This window comes from Festucalex cinctus, chromosome 15, assembly GCF_051991245.1.
Source record: "Festucalex cinctus isolate MCC-2025b chromosome 15, RoL_Fcin_1.0, whole genome shotgun sequence".
In the NCBI taxonomy this organism is placed as follows: domain Eukaryota; kingdom Metazoa; phylum Chordata; class Actinopteri; order Syngnathiformes; family Syngnathidae; genus Festucalex; species Festucalex cinctus.
Window position 1 is genome coordinate 10,910,731 of NC_135425.1, and position 20,328 is coordinate 10,931,058.

Below are 20,328 nucleotides of genomic sequence, written 5' to 3' on the forward strand. Positions count from 1 at the left end.
TAAATTTGGACATTTATGGGAAAAATTGTGTTCCTCTGAATATGTCACATTACTGATAATGGTTCCTGCTTCTCCATGTTTTTTTTTAACATATCCCCAAGATCTCAGTCAATTAACACCGGAGTTTGACACCTGTGGCTTGAGCAGTTCAGAAAATTGATGGAAGGAAGGACTGTAGATCCAATACTATATTGAATTACGTGAGAACTAGACAATATAAACATACAAGGAGTACTCCGGAAGCTCAAGAATCGTAGATCTGTAACAGAGGACTTTTATTAGAGCTGTATCAAAACAGTGTGAAGGTTTTGGAATTTAAGTGAGAATAGTGTATTCACATGAATATTCACCCAGAATATGAAATCCAAACACCCTATATACAGTCTGTAGAAAATGATTTCAGTATATAAAGAACTTGCCTATATGAATGACAACATGCATTTAAAGTGGTAAATGGATGTTTTCTTCGTGACTGCAGCTGAAGAGAGGCTTTTAATTAATAAAAAAATAATAATAATAATAAAATAAATTAAAAAAAAAGGAAAATGACACTCTTCCTCTGATAGCTGATGGCTAATAATTTGCCTTGCTGCAAATAGCAAGAATCTGTGAAAAACTGAGGTCCCCCAATATGGCAACTGCAAAAAGATCATAAAGAACCAACCACCATGCTTCTGGCTTGTATACAACCATGAACCAATGTTACATAAATGACTATTCAGTCGAATTGTTCAACACAAACCCCCTTTACATGCAGCTTATCAATAATATTAGCTAACATGCTCTGCAAAATAACATGCTAGCACAAACTGATTGATGTGACATCACATATGTACACCAAAATGTTACACAGAGGGTATCAAGTCATTAAACTGACACACCTAACCCTAACCCCCCATTTTCAGTATCGCTTTGACTTATAAGGACCGACAAGTTGGCGACAACAGGACATCTCAAACAAATCTCATACATTAATTGCTCTAACCTGACCACAAAAACAGCAAATGGCCAACATTTTCAGTGAGCAATGAAGGATAGGTTAAAAAAAAATAAGAAAAAAAATATGTGAACAAGCAAATTCATGAACTCTAAAACACCACCAACATGTTAATTTCAGTTCCTTTGTTGATAAAGTAATACACATATTTGCCACTAGGGGTAGTGTAGACCAGAGGTTGTAGAGATGGCAGCAGGATGGTTATCCCTTTCTATTTTAGGTCAAGTGACATCCAACACTGAAGCATTACTCTCAGTCATTAATCATAAAGACTGTTTTAGGTGTTTGTCTTTACTGTTGACTGAATAATTTTAATTTTAGAAAGGTTGTGGCAGGTTTATGGTGTAATACTTCCCAAAAGGTCGGGGGTCAGGTAGCCATCTGGTGTCGGCATGGCCTTTGAGACTGTCAGTTGCTGGGCAGGTATTGAATTTGGTGTTAGTACAAGGCTGTTTTGCCTATCGACATCCTCTACCATGGTATAGACAGGAGTAGGGGGAAGGCAGGATGTGGGAGTCGTAACTGACTGATGAGAAGGTTTTTGGGAGTCCTCTGATGATGAACATGTGATAAAACTTGTTGAACATAAGTCATTGAAATTGCACGCCATTTTTCCTGCATTGAGCTCTGAGGTGTATGTTCCATGGAGCTGAAGATGGTTCTCGTCCTCCTGTTTTCCTGCTGTTTTGATTTCTTTGGCATCTTTGACCGTGGTTTTCTCCATCTCATCTTCAGGCGACAACAGCACCTTGCCAGATGGCTTAACCTCGCTTACCTGTGTATACAATGCCTCTCTGACAGGCACCTCTGAAGGAGGTGTGGTGCTTGGGCTTGCAGAGCGAGATTCAGAAGCGGTTTTCGGCTCCTTATTGCGGATTTGGTTTGTGACAACAGAATGGGAATGTGATGTTTCTGCATCACTGGCGAGATCAGGATCACAGCAGCTTGCACGGCCTGAGTCATCATCCCTGAAAGCGATGGAAATATGTGAAGAGTTGGAGAACAAAGATCGATCCATGAGAAAATCTGTGTCCAGGTTCGTTAGTCTGTCGCCCTGCTCCTCAAAGTCCAGGTCGATGAATTCCACCCAGGGGTCATTGGTGTACAGCTCTGGCCTCAGATCAGGCGGGGAGCCCAGGATGGACGTCAACTCCTTTAGCTTCCCTTTCTATGGGATTATAGAAATACACATTTGATTCGGAAGTTTGATACTCGCATCAAATATATCAATAATGATAAACATATACATTGCTCAGAAAGGGTCTCGCCTTGTTAACATGGTATTTTGCCATGAAAGAATCTGTGAAAATGCTTTTTTCTTTAACTCTTTTACTGCCACACGTTATCAAAAGTGCAACCCCCCCACAGTGCCAGCCGATTTCGAGCATTTTAAGTCATTTTTCAAGGTAAACGAAATATTGTGTGCTTTTACTACATATACAACGTGGGTACACATGAAAGGTCGGATTCCATTCTTTCATTAGAAAAAAAAGTATGTTTCTACCTTATTCCATTCTTTAGTAATCAGCATTTGAAAATAGGTAATTTGAGTGACATAAGCGAAAATACAAAAAAAAAAAGAAAAGAGAAAACAAGCTTTTTGTGAAGATACATTTTCTCCACAACAGTGACTTTGACACCAATATTTTTAGTTGAGTGACGCTCTATGAATTAGATTTAATGTAACAAGGGCTTCGATCATTCATGTCAACCTTGAAAACGTTCTATTTCATCAGATTCATCATGTTTCATTGGAATTCCATATACCTTGAGCCCATTGAAAAGAGATACAATGCTCCCATCTGCTGGCCATTAGAGGTGTGCAAAATTTCCGATTCTTAGATTATTCACGATTCGGCCGTGCAACAATCGAGAACGATTCACAAATGTCCAAATTCCGATTATATAAATATGCCAAGGGAAGCGAAACGAGCGAAAAGTACGCGGAACTGAAACGCAGTAGCGCGCGCGGTCTTCGGGACGCTTTTTGGGACGGACCGAGAGTACACATCCACAACTCACGCCTCGAGATTCAAAACAACAACAAGCATGGCTAAGCTGACCAACCCACCTCTTCGTGAGATCAGACCTGCTCCGAAAAGGCAAACAACTTCAGGCGGAAGTATCAGCTAGCTGGCTGCAGTGCGTCGGTTAGCGTTCTACAGGGCGCCGCGCAGTGATACGAACGAACGAACAGAAAAGTAGTGGCTGGCGGTAATGGCGTCTGACTTTATTCAGAAAAGAGTATTGTGGTGGAAATGTATCACGCTTTTGAAAACAAATAGTTTTTAGAAGAAAAACGCTTTATTTCCGAGACCCCAGCCAGCTTGCTGGACTATTTTCCTCTCGTCCAACGCCGAAGTCAGTGCTTATCGCACACACGGGAGGTGAGGATCAAATTGAGATTCATGTTAAAAAAGCCGAACGATCCCATTAATGTTTACACGTTCATGTTTACACAAGTTAAAAAGCAGAAAAGCACTTGAGGTTTTGTTTTTTTTGTACCTCTGAGAAACTTTAATGTTTACATGTTCATCTTTACACAACTTAAAAAGCAGGAAAGCACTTTTTTTTTTAAGGCATTTGTATTGAAGTAGTAGTTCACATTGTCTTTCATTTATACCTCAGTGCACTTTTGAGTGGATAAAAATAATATATTTTTGCTCAATGCTATGTTTTATTCTGTTGAAGACTGAATATACTTAAAAGCTGTTGTTACAGAATGAGGACTTGAGTATTTTATTTACTGTTTTGAACTGTTAACTTGATACTGAAATAGTAGTTTATTTAGGCCTGAGAGGACTTTTGTACTATTTTTGTAACTAATGTACGAAACATTAAAAGCGCCAAAATACATTGTTTTTTTTCTGCTGCCTGGGGGGAAATCAATAATCGTTTTATAATCGAATCGTCGCCTCTGAATCGTAATCGCAATCGAATCGTGAGGTGCCCCAAGATTCCCACCTCTACTGGCCATAGTAAGTGGCTGTTTTTGATTCCACAACCCATTGACCAAGCAGCGCTGCAATTAGACGTTGCACTTCATTGATTAAAAAAAACAACAAAAAAAACGTAGTTGGCGTCATTTAACGTCTATGGCGGCATACATCGTGATTTTTCTCATCGTTATTAACCGCTTTTGGCAGTCAAAGAGTTAAGGTAAATTTTAATTTAACTTTTATGTGTAAAACATTCGGAACTGATTTGTGTTTTAAAAAAATCTTATATTTAAGTGCAGCATTAATGTGCTAACTGCCAAGTACTTTTATTAGGTGGTGCTTGGTCACATTATTAAGTGATTGATTTCCCTGTTATTACAGGTGATAATGTACTTTTTGCCATTGCCAAGCATTTTTTGCATTTAAAAAAAAAGTAAAAATCCAATATTAAACGGTTCATAGATACCTTGAGCAGTTCAGAGTCAATTCCTCTTATTTTAGGTCCAGGAACAGGTGGTAGAAGAATGAACATCAACCTTTTGTAAGGAAAAGGGAAACTGTCAAATGCAAATAAATATAAAAAACATATCTGATGTGGCACACTGCTGGTTTACTAGTGCTATTTTTTTATTTTATTTTTTTTACTCAAGTTCTTTATAAACCTGCACTATAGCTTTTTCATTGACAAACCCAAAAGTTCAAAGTGATACTGTGATTGGAGTGGCAGGGGAAAAAAACAAAAAGCAAAAAACAAAAACATATTGTACTCGCATATACTCATTATATAGTTTTATACTTACTTCTCTTGCTGTGATAAGATGGCCAGCATCAGGATGGCTACCAAGCACAAGGTGCCAAAGATGAGTAAAGCCAGCAAAGGAAATCTTGATGCTGTAAAAGTAAGGACACACTATCATACATTTTAGTTAGAGAGAGAGAGAGAGAGAGAGAGATTTTTATTGTTCTTTTTCACGAACTAGAAAATAATATATGTATATAAACCATAGAGTTTAAAAGTAATATTTAAACAACAAAAATACAGTGCCCAAGCTGAGCATGCATTGATCGTCCTCCAGCAGGGACCTCCCTAGTGTGACTGTCTCTCGAGTGAAATTCTGCGTTCCTTACTTTCATCGGGATATGTGAAAGGTTTATTACTATACCACACAATATCAAAACATTATTTCCATTACTAGTCTGCTTATATATATATATATATATATATATATATATATATATATATAACATAGTAAAGCAATATATTGTTGGAAAACAAACAAGTCCAAGGTCCATTTTTTTTTACGACTAAACTGTGGGGAGCTGGTTTATGCCAGAAGCATGCATATTGTCAGTGAGTATGTTGAGAAGCTGTTGTATCAAAAACAGTATATTTCCCATAGATTAGAGTTAGCATATGTTCATATTTGACTATTACAGTCCTTTTGTCCCTTGCATAACGTTTATTAGATTTGGTTTACTCACCGACTTCCCACACATTTTTGGGAGCGGAAAGTTTTTGTTTTTTACCTTCAGATGGAACGTTGACGAATATAGAGTCACTGAATCCTCCAAACTTCTTCTCGCCATGTTTTTTGCAGCGGACTCGAACTTCATAATTGACATTACTTTGAAGCCCATATAGGGAACGATGTGTGGTTTTCACAAGCTCGGCCTGTGGTCAACAGAAGAGTCACATTTCAGAAACCATTTTGGATTAATAGTTCAATTATTTGGCATCATTAATGAATCAGGCAACAAAATAAACAACATGTCTAAATGGAAAACAATATTTTTTTTCACAGTATATACAGTATAGGCTTTCTTTGAGAGTGTAAAAATATAGCATACTAAAAAAATATACACAAGGCACATTTAACACCCACCGTATCCCAGTGTTCAGAATCCACTTTGCGGTGTTGGACCTCATACTGCAAAGTCATCCATCCCATCTTCACATCTGCAGATGGAGGCGGCTTCCAACTGAGCATTATGTCATAGAAGCTACCAGTCACACTCACATTCAGCATCGTCCAGTTTAGGTTGAGAGGAGGATCAGGTTGCACTGCAAAGAGATTATTTTTATTATTATTATTCCTGCATGATATCTTTGTCAAACTATTTTTCCATGTACTTCAGGATCTGTTTAATTCTGGAAAATGTTTGCTTGAGATCAAGTTTTTAAAACAGGATAATGACAGCGAGCAGTCTTGCATTAAACTTACCAATGTCTTGAACGTTGAAGTGTTTCTCATCATAGAGAACGGTTTGATCTCTTGAACGGAGCTGAACGCTGTAATCTATCCAGACAGATGTGTGGTTTTCACTGAAGAAACACTCATTTAACGCCTCTGTGGAGTAATGAGGACACTCACTCCACTCTTTGGAAGATGCGAGCAGTGGCCTACAAGGATGGGAAAAAAAGAACAAAATACTCGTATGTGATCATCCACACTGTATAATAAGAATGGCTGTAAGTCACAAATAAGGGTGGGATCAATTAGAATGTTAATAATTATTACAATCAGCCGTGATTGACATAAATCATGTGACTGGTGGAAGTCCTGCAGTTAAAAACAGCCACAGACATGATTGCTCTAAGTGCGTACATACGGTAGCAGGCAGCACCCCTGAATGACCCTATTAGATCAATCCTGTTTGCAAAATGTTCAACATTTATCCCCAGTTGACTTAAAGTAGTAAATATTTGGGTTGAGTTTAAATGTGAAGTGGACTTTTTGTCTATTTACCACTGATGTGAGTGTGCAGGGGGCCCATTTGACACACAGACAAAAAATACAACATATAAACTAGGGGTGTGCTCAAAAAATCGATACGGCAATATATCGTTGCGAGCCTCATTACAATACGTGTATCGATACGCAGGCATCAGAATCGATATTGCTTGTTAATTTTAAATAGCATTGGAGCTAAAAAAATAAAAACCAGCAGCGTCTTTGAAGTTAATTGCCTTCAATTAATGCAAAAATAGCTCACCGGTGATTGGACACTGTGTCTTGCTAAGAAAAATGAAAGCAGACGAAGAATATCAACATTTATTTACTTATAAACTTAACATGTCACGTGTCTTAATGTACCAATTTTCCTATATTTTGTTTAAAAAAAAATGTTGCTTTTTATTTCCCCAAATATTTCAAATAAGCACATTTTAGAGCTGTAATTTTAACACTTTGATATTTTTGCTCATATCAGCTCATGCTTATTAATACATTTTCCCGGTGTGTCTGTCCAGCATAATAAACATATCCTTTAGGTATGCATATGACTGTTATTATAAAATGCAAGTAAATTAATGTAAAATATTGGGATACGTATCGATCAAGTGTTGGGATACATATGTATCGCGATACATATCGTATCGTGACCCCTGTATCGTGATACGCATCGTATCATGAGGTTGGCGGCAATACCCAGCCCTAAAATAAACGGTTCTTTATATCAATCCTAGCTTATAAATGTCAAGGCAGAGCTGTAAGGTATAAATTACGGTATCATTGTTCGAGTTTTGTACTGATTTATAAAGTTGCCAGCAAAGTGTGTGTGATTTCCACTTAAATATGTTATTTAAAAACAAACAATCAAATAAACATTTTAGTGACCATGTCACACCCTGTTAGACCCTAGTTACTTTGTTAATCTGGACAGAACGTTTCCACTTACATCTTGGTAATGTAAAATAAGCGCACATCTTCTGCCTTGGAGAGGTTCTGCAAGGTACCAACTTCCCATCTGCAGTGGAAAGTCTCCATGTTGGTGGACACGCAGCCAGTGATATGTGGGTACTTCATGGGTGAGTCTAGAAAAGCAGACAAGGAAAGGACAAAAGAAATGTATTAAAATATGACACAATAAAGATGGTGTTTTATTTATTTATATTTGAAATACAATTTTATGGCTTTTGCTTTAGCGGGAAGCTCAGCTGTAGCCTACTTTAATGGAGCAACTGAAGCTCTCGCTAAGCCACAGTGCAAAAAACACCCCCATTTTCCTGGAAGTCATTTTACTGCTCTTCAGTGCAAGCTGCCACATTATCCCCACACTTCGAAGCAGCTATTTTCTAGGACACATTTTTTTTAGATTTATAACAAAAAAGTAATCATTCTTTTTTTTAAGTTTCTGACGACCATATGCATTTTGCTCGATTCATTCACACTGAAGAAACCAGCAAACATTTACCAGGGAATATTACCACCAGTAGTTTGCTGGGTTAATCAGTTACTTGACAGCAGCACATTAATCAGAAACCTAGGTAACATTGGTATGTTAGCTGCTGCGGGGTCATTGGTCTAAATCACTGCTTCAAAAAACATTTTCACCTCAAGACACAAACTTCCAAAAATTTATAATATTTAATGAAACATTGATTGCAGGGCTGAACAATTTCAGTCACCCCTCTGTGGGATTTCATTCAGGGCTTAAACCTTGCTTCCAAATAAGTGAAAGAGTTCTTAAAACTCCATCCCTAGCTCTGCACCTGAACATACACTACTGCCAGCTGCTATTGCAACCAGCTCAAATAATGCTGTTTTTTCAACAATAAATTCAACAATCTTGAAGAGAAACACTCTGATGTACATGAAGATTTTCTTTTTTTTGTCATGTACTGTAGACACAAAATGTGACCTCTGCATTTGACCCATTACAGTGAACACACACTGGAACAGGGGGTTGCTTAAGCGCTTAGGGAGCAGGTTCGGGTATCAGTGTCTTGCTCATATACACTGCAGACATGTGTCTGGGGGGGGGTAGGTCTTGAACCAGCCGCCTCCATTAGCAGGTGACGATCTTAACCACTTGACCGCAGCTGAGCATGATTTTTTTCTTGGCCCATGTTGAGATCTCAACTACTGTTTAAAACAGAACAAGCAGCAAATAACTTGTATAGCCAATTATTCATTCCTTCATGTATTTGCTTTGTGAGCATTGTCACTCTTCAGTGGCGCAAGTCCATCTTCATAACATTCAAAATGGCTTATATGTTTCATTCAGCATTAAATGTGCTTGCTGGCGACAGTGACCAGATTTATTCGCTGGTAAAACAATAAGTCTGGATTTTCAGACTGACACAAATGTCATAGAGCAAAGGTGCCCAAAACCTTTTTCCTCCGAGGGCCACATACGGAAGAATCGAAAAATATCGAAAAATAAAGGACCATTAATGCATTTTTTTTCTTACTTTAATATATCAAGCCTACCAAAGTCAATCACATAATTGCATATTTTTATACATTTTTTTTTAAACTGCTACCTGAATAGCTTTCTGTAAGGCAAATAGTTTAGGATTTTACAAGTTTTTGGGGTGGTCAGTAACTCTGTAACCCACCATAAAATATCTGCCCATGGACTAAACAGCAGCTGAATCCCATCTCTACATTCAGAACCAAAATAAAAGAGGACAAATCTGTCAAAAGCTGATCATTTTTAAAGCAGTGACATGGTGGTAAACATTCACGTGATATGTTCACAATATGAACATTGACATAGAGCAGAAAGTGGAGGAAACCACTTTTCCTTGTACAAATGAATTATCTTTATTTTCCACAATTTTATGAAGCGAAATGTTGTTACTTGCTTATAGTTAATTCGCAACTTTGCATATTTAGAAAAGCTCTACAACATATAAAACCATTTTATTTGTAGCAAATGCGATGTCTGGAATATGCTGCGGGCCGTTTATAAATGGACGGTGGACCACAAATGGCCCCCCCGGCCATAATTTGGAAACCATTGCCATAGCGCCACTGTTTCATGGCAATTAATATTGTAGATTTGTTAGAGTCTTGCTTAGCAACTAACTGATTGAAAAAAATGAATACCTTGTGTATTATATATAGTATACTGCAAAAAAAAATCAGTTCTTTTATTGTTCCAAGAGAGAGTGAAAGGACACTTCAACTCTTCTGTATGTCCTTGATTTTATAGAGCAATGACAATAAAAAACAAAACAAAAAATCCTTGGAAAACAATGTCATTCACCTATGTTTTCTCATGCTCATCAGAGGTAACAAATTATATGATCAGCAACCTATCCTGTTTACATTTCTGGGGAAGCTGCAGGAGTTAGCCAAACCCAACATTGCCGGCAGTAACGATAATAAGTTTCGATGAGCCAAGTACTGAGAAGTAATATGAGAACACGGTCTAAGGTAACACTCAGTACAGATGATTGATAACTGCTTAGCTGCACGAGCTTCAAAAGGGAAAGAGTGCCAGTGGGTAAATATAATCTGTTTACTACATGACAAACTGAAACTACTACTTGGAAAGACACTGTATAGAGGATGTAGCGGTAAATTAATATGATTTTTGTTAACAGTGCTGTCCGGTATTCTGTTCAGCTTCCTCCAACAGTCCCAAAACATGCAGTTTTTAAAAATTCACATAAAGGCGTTCAACAATACCATTCCCCTATACATATAATATACACATTGGTTAGCAAATGAGTGGTACAAGGTTTAATACACACTTGCCCTAAAATAACTGTGTTGGTAATGACAAAAATCCATCCATCCACGCTATTTATGTATTTTCTAATTTGCTGTTTTATCAGCAGATAATAAGAATGTGTTTATTTTTCATTTTGTGCAACACAACATGCTTTTGTGGTTTTTAACTCACGCTTACCCCGGGTTTTCACCGGATGCGGTTGCGGTGCGGTGCGTCTTGACTGCGTGCTCCGGACGGGTCAATTTTTTTGTCAATCCACACCGGCTCCGCACAGCTGCGGTCCGGCAGCTCCGTCGCCGCCCACTTCCCAACGTGTCTCGCGGGACCGCGCGCGCGCGATCATGTGGCATTTCACAACGACAAACGTACAGAAAGTCTGTGCTCAACAGAGAAGCAGAAAGAGAGGTGGACTTCTTTTGATTGAACCTTTTCTTCTTTTTCTGCTATGAGATACCATGCAGCATCCTTTTTTTGGTTGTCCTTATAAAAAGGATGTGGCGTGTCATATATTATTTTGTGGTTTTCCACCTCCAATATAAACCTCTCCTCGTCCATGTTCGCTGGTGTCTAAACCGTGAATGAGCACATGGCCCGGCGACGCCCACGTCACGTTTTGCTGAAAAGCTTGCGAAATAGGAGCTGGCGAGTGTTTTATTCTGAAAGGTAACCGGAAATTTATTTTGAAACTGCGTCGGTCTTCCTGTCCCGCTCGATGTGTTTTGTGCTAGCTTGCCATTTGCCGGAGGCCTACCGCTGCGGCGTCCGGCAAAAATAGAAAATAGGTCTATCCTTGCGGAAGGCCTGCGGCACGCCGCAGCTGAGACGCAGTCGACACGCAACGCACCCGCAAGCGGTGTAAACTGCACCATTCGAATGAATGGAATCTAATTGCTTGCGTCGCCGGATCGCACCGCAACCGCACCGCAACCGCATCCGGTGAAAACCCGGGGTTAGTAGATATACGTAAGATGCACACTTGCGAACTCCTACACAGCGAGTCCTCAACTTAGAAACACGATGGGTTCTAACAGGTTGTTTGTAAGTTGAATGACAAATTTTGTTTAAAAATAAAACATTATGAAATTTGTTTTTAAAAATAAAATAAAAATAAGTCAAACATGTTTAAATGAATAATTAAATTATATACAGTAAATATTTTCTATATGAGTACATAAATTAAATAAAAAATACATTAATGTACATCATCATCCATTCATCATCTGAACCACTTTTCCTCACAGTAAATTGTATTTCATTTTTACACAGTACAATGCAAAGTTAGTTTACTTTATTTTGAGTAGAGTGCCTTTAATATGGCTGTGCAATACACCACACCACACACGAGCTTTCCGTAACAGCATATACGTGTTTAAAATAGAGTCAACCTGCAAACTGAGCAGACTGCATTTTTTTTTTTTTTTTTTGGTATGTGCTTGCTCAAGCTCTGGAAGCGAACACGAGCGTACTAGACGCTCGACTAGACGCAGATGCAGGCCTGAAATATTTCAAAGTCTGACGCCTGCCCAAAAATTTTCAAAGTCTGACGCTTGCCCGAAATTTTTCAAAGTCTGACGCCTGTCCGAAAATTTTCAAAGTCTGATGCAGGCCCAAACATTTTCAAAGTCCAACGCCTGTCCGAAAATTTTCAGTCTGATGCAGGCCCAAACATTTTCAAAGTCCAACGCCTGTCCGAAAATTTTCAAAGTCCCACGCCTGCCCGAGAATTTTCAAAGTCTGACGCAGGCCCGAAATAATTCAAAGTCCCACGCCTGTCTGAAAATTTTCAAAGTCCAACACCTGTCCGAAAATTTTCAAAGTCTGATGCAGGCCCAAACATTTTCAAAGTCCAACGCCTGTCCGAAAATTTTCAAAGTCTGATGCAGGCCCAAACATTTTCAAAGTCCAACGCCTGTCCGAAAATTTTCAAAGTCTGATGCAGGCCCAAACATTTTCAAAGTCCAACACCTGTCCGAAAATTTTCAAAGTCTGATGCAGGCCCAAACATTTTCAAAGTCCAACGCCTGTCCGAAAATTTTCAAAGTCTGATGCAGGCCCAAACATTTTCAAAGTCCAACGCCTGTCCGAAAATTTTCAAAGTCTGATACAGGCCCAAACATCTTCAAAGTCCAACGCCTGCCCAAAAATTTTCAAAGTCTGACGCCTGCCCGAAAATTTTCATAGTCCCACACCATTCATTTTAATAGCCTGGGTTAAAAGGGTTGCAGTACCGCCGGCCATCATCGGGGGGCGCTGCAGATAGGGCACCCGGTTCCCTATCTGGGGACCTTTCCACCCAAACCGCAAAATGGAGTCGTCACGATTTCAGAAGGGAGCAATTTCAGACGAGGCACCTCCAGGGCCGAACAAGGGAGGCTCGCCAGACTTATGTCCGACAAAGAGGAGGGTTGGGGCGGGCTCCTTGGGCAGACGACCCGCTCTCTGGCCTGGTTGTCAGATTTTTTCAAAGTCTGACGCCTGCCCGAAATATTTCAAAGTCCCACACCATTCATTTCAATAGCCTGGGTTACCAGGCCCGAAAATTTTCAAAGTCCAACGCCTGTCCGAAAATTTTCAAAGTCCAACGCCTGTCCGGAAATTTTCAAAGTCTGATACAGGCCCAAACATTTTCAAAGTCCAACACCTGTCCGAATATTTTCAAAGTCCAGCGCCTGTCCGAAAATTTTCAAAGTCTGATGCAGGCCCAAACATTTTCAAAGTCCAACGCCTGTCCGAAAATTTTCAAAGTCTGATGCAGGCCCAAACATTTTCAAAGTCCAACACCTGTCCGAAAATTTTCAAAGTCTGATGCAGGCCCAAACATTTTCAAAGTCCAACGCCTGTCCGAAAATTTTCAAAGTCTGATGCAGGCCCAAACATTTTCAAAGTCCAACGCCTGTCCGAAAATTTTCAAAGTCTGATACAGGCCCAAACATCTTCAAAGTCCAACGCCTGCCCAAAAATTTTCAAAGTCTGACGCCTGCCCGAAAATTTTCATAGTCCCACACCATTCATTTTAATAGCCTGGGTTAAAAGGGTTGCAGTACCGCCGGCCATCATCGGGGGGCGCTGCAGATAGGGCACCCGGTTCCCTATCTGGGGACCTTTCCACCCAAACCGCAAAATGGAGTCGTCACGATTTCAGAAGGGAGCAATTTCAGACGAGGCACCTCCAGGGCCGAACAAGGGAGGCTCGCCAGACTTATGTCCGACAAAGAGGAGGGTTGGGGCGGGCTCCTTGGGCAGACGGCCTGCTCTCTGGCCTGGTTGTCAGATTTTTTCAAAGTCTGACGCCTGCCCGAAATATTTCAAAGTCCCACACCATTCATTTCAATAGCCTGGGTTACCAGGCCCGAAAATTTTCAAAGTCTGACGCCTGTCCAAAAATTTTCAAAGTCTGATACAGGCCCAAACATTTTCAAAGTCCAACGCCTGTCCGAAAATTTTCAAAGTCCAACGCCTGTCCGAAAATTTTCAAAGTCTGATGCAAGCCCAACCATTTTCAAAGTCCAACGCCTGTCCGAAAATTTTCAAAGTCCAACGCCTGTCCGGAAATTTTCAAAGTCTGATACAGGCCCAAACATTTTCAAAGTCCAACACCTGTCCGAATATTTTCAAAGTCCAGCGCCTGTCCGAAAATTTTCAAAGTCTGATGCAGGCCCAAACATTTTCAAAGTCCAACGCCTGTCCGAAAATTTTCAAAGTCCCACGCCTGCCCGAAAATTTTCAAAGTCTGACGCAGGCCCGAAATAATTCAAAGTCCAACACCTGTCCGAAAATTTTCAGTCCAACGCCTGTCCGAAGATTTTCAAAGTCTGATGCAGGCCCAAACATTTTCAAAGTCCCACGCCTGTCCGAAAATTTTCAAAGTCTGATCCAGGCCTAAACATTTTCAAAGTCCAACGCCTGTCCGAAAATTTTCAAAGTCCAACGCCTGTCCGAAAATTTTCAAAGTCTGATCCAGGCCTAAACATTTTCAAAGTCCAACGCCTGTCCGAAAATTTTCAAAGTCCAACGCCTGTCCGAAAATTTTCAAAGTCCCACGCCTGCCCGAAAATTTTCAAAGTCTGACGCAGGCCCGAAATAATTCAAAGTCCAACACCTGTCCGAAAATTTTCAAAGTCACACGCCTGTCCGAAAATTTTCAAAGTCTGATCCAGGCCTAAACATTTTCAAAGTCCAACGCCTGTCCGAAAATTTTCAAAGTCCAACGCCTGCCCGAAAATTTTCAAAGTCTGATGCAGGCCCAAACATTTTCAAAGTCCAACACCTGTCCGAAAATTTTCAAAGTCTGACGCAGACCCGCTTTCGGAGGGCCCCCGTTGCCCCAACCCCCCCCCCCCCCCCCCCCCCCCCCCCCCGTCAGTGTTCGGGCGGACGGTTCCTCCAGCCTGCGGGTCGCTTTTTACTTGAATGGCCGGGCTACCAGGAGTGCCAATCCCCCCATTGAGTTGAATGGCCGGGTTACCAGGGGTCCGAATCCCCCCATTGGTTTGAATGGCCGGGCTACCGTTCACACTTAAAGGCCTCAAGACATATTCTGAGATTGCAATATGTATTGTTGCCGATTACTCTTTCCCGAAGCCAGAACTTGAGAAGTAAACATGTTTACAAGACCAACTGTTCTTTTTTTTCACCTCACTTTCTTTTTTACTGCAGTCTTAAGGGTGAAAACAAACATCCACCTTAATTGTATTTTGATTAGTTCAGATGCATTTCCTCTAGTGACTTACAAGATAGCCAGAAATGGCTTGTTTTTTTTCCTGATTTCTTCTGGACAACAACGTACCACGCCTTCAAGAGCCAATTATAATAATTTATGGCTTAGTGTGTTTCTTTTTACTGACCTTATAATAATTAGTGTGCCAAACAGATTGTCCCTTGAGTTGAACATCTTCTTTTATCTTTCTGGTGAGCTTGCAACCTGATGGTTCTGGTTGTAGCAGAAGACATTTTGTCTCTCATATGAGCAGACTTTGTCAGTTCATGTGTTCTTCTAATAACAATGTAAGTTAATTTATGATTAATTACAGTTAATTAATTTTAAGTGGCATGACTCTCCCAGTTTAAAAAAAAGCAATCCCATTGAGGATGAATGCCTGGCTACCTGAGTGACAGAAGCAGTACCATGCGAAGCTTTTGTTTAGTCCTCACTCATTTATTTTAGGTTACAGGTGTTGGGGAAAGAAACACTGGGGAAAGAAAAATATTTATTTCGGGTGACTACTCTTTGATTGAGAAAATTAATGATCACTTAATGTGACATGATTTAAAAAAGAAATTATTATATTTAATTAAAACAAATTAAACATAAAATGCCATATTTGACCCAAAGAAAAGAAAATGTCGGACAAGAATGGCAGCAAAATGGACAAATAATACAACTTTACATTCCAAGACATGAGCCAACTGCAGTAAAAGTGATTTTTCCTTGCCAGACACTCATTCCACCACCAGAAAACCTTTGCTACAAAAGGTATTAAATGCTGATTTCTGCTTCACATACATTACAGATTACATGAAAATATTCTCCACCGTAAACGTACAGAATTACATAACAAGAAGCAGCACAGGATGTGAATGGTCAAATGGAGACCTAATTTATGTCTGTGGCTAAAACCGATTCCTTGCACACAGTTTTTTCCTCCCTATCCCAGAAGAGTAGAGTGGTGGCAAAGTGGAGGCTCCGCCCTTTAAACAACTTGCCATTGTTAGAGCTCTCTTTGCTCTGCAGAATTCCTGGGAAGCCTTTTCCCTAGAAATCTGCAGGCTGCTTTCCATGTGGAGGGTTTTGAGGTTGCGCAACACATTTTACCACTCATGCAGGACTCGCCAACTCTCCAAACTATGATATTCTCCCCTACAATGTAACTTGTCTTGTATTTAAAAACAAATTTACACTCTCTCGGGGTATCTTAAACAAATTAGCCAAAAACAATGGTGAGTAAATAAATCCTTATCTGTAAAAACATACCATTGTCAGAAGCAGATTCCAACGCTGAGGCAGTGACGCAGTGAAGTAAAAGAAAGAAACCAGCAACCATTATGTTGATCTGGGGAGGAAACATACGGCAAATGTGCTCAGTGTCCAGAACAGCCCACATCGTCGAATCCAAACAAGCACAGCACATCTGCACTGAGTGTCAGGGGCACTCTGTCATGATTTTACTTCAAAATCGTACAAAAAAAAAAAAAAAATGTTCCCCCCGACACCCATTGAAATTAACCACCAAGTTGGTTTTGCACAACGTTACTGAGCAACAAGCTCTAAAAGTATAAATGGAAATGGAGATATCAATAAATGGATAGGCCTATAGTTTAACTTTAAATTTGCCCCCTGTTGAAATTATTATTTTATTTTTTTTACTTTTCACTTGACTCAACTAGACTAAGCAATTTCTGGAGAAATTCCGTGGGAATGCTGAAAGCTGAATGCGAATAGCTGAATGCTAAGATGAATGCTAATAGATAAATACCCCGAAAGGCGTGAATTTTCTCAGCGAGAAATTTGAACGGTGTAAATGGGAAATATTGTGTGGGAGTAGTTTGATTGCAAAAAGTGTTGAGAATAAAATGCTATAATAATAATAATAAGTATAATAATAATAGATGTTAGAAACAACAGCATTCCCACAATTACGTTGTCACTTATGAAACAGTTTGCATTATGAAACATTTAAACTTAAAACATTTTCCCACACTGGAACACTGATAAAGCGGACTGCAGACTAAACTACCTCAGATATGAGATACCTCAGACATCACGAGTCAGACAAAACTTGTGCACAGGCAGATATTTGGATGAGATAAATACAGAAGAAGTTAACCCAAAGAAATTCCTTACAATAATACATTCTTATTAGTTCTAAGTTCTGCCCCAACTAATCTAAACAGAAAATTCTGATTAATATTGTGTTTGTGGAATATGAATTAAGTAGAAAATTCCACGAGTTTTTACCCATCTCAGGTGGTGGCTATTTCGCCACTGACTGTCGACTGAAAATGACATCACAATTACTCAGGGCTCAGGCAACAATCAATCACAGCTCACCTGTTTTAATTTCTGACATTGGTCATGTGATGTTTACAAGCTTGGTCCAGTGTCCCTTTTTTTTTTTTTTTTTTTTTTTTTTTAAACAAATCTAAGGTGGCAACCTGGCTCCAAGTGTACAAGTGTAGTACTGAAATTGATTAATAGCCTTAACTGACAAGGTGATTACATTCAGGAACGCAAATTAACTCGCCATTCAATTATAATGTCGAGACTTGGATTATCATCCTCCACGTTAGTTTGGAACCTGGTCAAATTGGTATGATGTTCCTTTTTTTTTTTTTTTTCATTGTAAAACACACGTATGTTAAATCTGAATCTGTGGGCCTCATCAGCATTTCATTTTCAGCAACTTTTAGATTGGTGAAACAGGCACAAAGACACGACTTAACAAATGCTACAACACTGGGTATACTCAAAACAGTTTGTATGTTTTTTAGTACCCGGTGTACAAACTCAACCTGTTGATAACATTCTGTTTACATCCACTATAGTCTTCAATGCCAGGAGAATTTTTTCCTTGTGCTGTCGAGGATTGTGCAACATTCAAGAGAAAAGTACGAACAATAAAACAGTGTTTTGGGTTAGCTTGCCTTGCCAACTTTCCTTTTTATACTATATTGCCAAGTCCACGAGTTTGTCAACTACTATGGGACATTAGATGGTTTAACTAAGCAGTAAACATTCAGAAACATGCACGCAGGAGAGACACGAGAGCTGATTCCAAGTCACTCACCGCTGAGAAGTGGAAAACAAGCGTGTCACACCCGCGCGATTCCATTACTTTCGTTGTTTCTCCGCCACAAGACTTGAAGACTGAACTTCCACGGTAACACTAAGAAATTGCCTATATTTACAACCGGTAAGGTCCACCTATGCTATGTCGAATAGAGACGACTGTTGTGTAGTGAGTACACAGTGCAGCAGTTCAAAGGGAGAGTTGAAGTTGTGCGCGCCATCTGTTGGTGAAATTTGGGAAGCGCTTCAGGAAGAAGAAGGAAAAAAAAAAAAAAAAAAGTTAGATTTCCAGGAACTGCGGGAAGTGGGACGCGCATGAAGCCAACAGTGCAGTCGCCAGCATTTTAGGAATTCTTATGAGTCATCCTCTTAGATAGAGACCTGCGCTCATGAAACAAGGACAAGTCCTTATTTATTTGTCCATTTTCCATCTCCGACCACAATACCACATATATGTCAAAAGATATTCTTCCATACTTTTATTTAAGTGCTTGTTCAAGTGTTCAATGTTTCAGTTTTTGCACATCTTACTCTTCTATAACAAGGAGTTGAATGACAACTGTTTAGAACTTGAGTTTAAGACCTCGTTAAGAAAAAAAGACTACACCTCATCAACATAAACAACACTCACTACTTCACCAGGGTGAGGCCTCAAACAGGATGTTTTCAGATGGATGTTGCCATTGAGCTTAGAGTGTCATAAACTGTCTTAACAGAGAGACTAGGATTCACAGAGAGGCATACAAGTGGATGTTCCTGGAAATTTTCATGGACAAATGGGGCAGAAGATGGTCTCTGAGTGGCCAATTCACAGATCTGTGATCTCCCAGGCCATCTTTACCTGTGGATGTATGCTTTCAGCTCCTAAATGTTCCTTATAAATGCGCTTTGTCTCATCAGTTTCTTTTGTCTGTCTCTAGTCTCCATAATGGACTTTTCATCTGAATAATAAAACTGTGGCCATCTACGACTTAGTGAAAAATAATACAATAATAATCATTTATGTTAGTTTAACACATTTTAATAATGTGCAACTGATGTACATGTTTGAAGTACATGTACAGTACATGGACTTAGAATGAGCAAAAAAAATAAAAATAAATAAATCACTCCAACAAAGGTCATTAATCACTTTTGGATGACATGAGAACGCTTGAGAGGCAGCATTAGTGACCTCTGACCTCTTAAATGTTTTTCTCTTGAAAAACATTCAAAAATCACACTAAACAGAAAGTTCTCACAAAAGAGTGAGATTGTTAGGTTTGTGCTCTGGTTTGCTTTGTCTCCCTCTAGTGCAGTCTACTAGTGAGCAGTAGGCGGTGCCCTGGAGTCACACCTGTCCCCTATCAGCAATCAGCAGCTATTTAAGGCTGGCTGCAGCAATCTGCTGGTGACAAAGGATTGTTTGCTTTCGCCCATGTGCCCATTTTATTTTATTATTGGAATCTGTTAAAATAGTACCGTAATTGCAGCGCATTACCTTCTGAGGTGAGATCTGCTCAAAGTGCTCCCAAGCAAGGGAAAATCTCTTTCTTGCTGGTTCCATCGCAAAAAGAAGCTCGTCAAATCGAATGCCAAAAGCAAAAAAAGTAGAGCAAGAAGGGACCCGACACAAAAAGTGAATGGGAATCCTAGCGTTTCTTTGCCGCTTTTATTGCGAACTACACTCAAACCTTGCGAATCATTTCCTGAATCAGTCACGTGGTACACCTGCTTCGTGGGGCTTCAAACGTCACCACGTACGTCATCAACACACGCATTGACACGCCGTTCATGAACCACTCATCTGCATTACTCGGCACACGCTTCAGGGATTCGACCCGAGAAGCACATCACTACTTTGAGGTAGACCTAGCGTCGTGCAGTTGTAGTGCTATTTGATTTATTCCACGTGTTGTGTGCGCTTTGTGTTCAATAAACCTTTTTGTAAACCTTTTGTTCGTCTGCTTTGGGATCCAAATTACTTGGCTTTGCCGAGCCCCTAACAGAGATGGGTTATATCTGTATAGGGAAGAAATAAAATCAATATTCTGTTCAGTTTTTAAGTCTTTCTGCTATAATCAGCAGGTGCCATATGTTCATAGATAAAGTGTAGCCGACAGTTTGACCCAGAATTATGATCTGCCATTTCTATTTCATAA

The 20,328-nt window shown here is 39.7% G+C and overlaps 1 protein-coding gene across 2 annotated transcripts; it reads right to left on the bottom strand.

Annotated features, from left to right (window-relative positions):
* Nucleotides 1-251: 251 nt before the first annotated feature.
* On the bottom strand, nt 252-19,806 carry ghrb (growth hormone receptor b). Of its 2 annotated transcripts, XM_077496616.1 has the most exons (10): nt 19,668-19,796; nt 18,186-18,431; nt 16,373-16,451; nt 7,615-7,750; nt 6,159-6,337; nt 5,820-5,998; nt 5,464-5,608; nt 4,737-4,827; nt 4,403-4,472; nt 252-2,165 (listed from the first exon to the last, which is right to left on the bottom strand). In XM_077496616.1, exons 2-10 carry the CDS (start codon nt 18,228-18,230, stop codon nt 1,335-1,337), a joined length of 1,755 nt encoding a protein of 584 aa, XP_077352742.1. In that variant the 5' UTR covers nt 18,231-18,431; nt 19,668-19,796; the 3' UTR covers nt 252-1,334. The 2 variants fall into 2 exon arrangements, with proteins under 2 accessions (XP_077352742.1, XP_077352741.1); XM_077496615.1 differs by lacking the exon at nt 18,186-18,431 and having other exon boundaries at nt 19,668-19,806.
* Nucleotides 19,807-20,328: the final 522 nt, after the last annotated feature.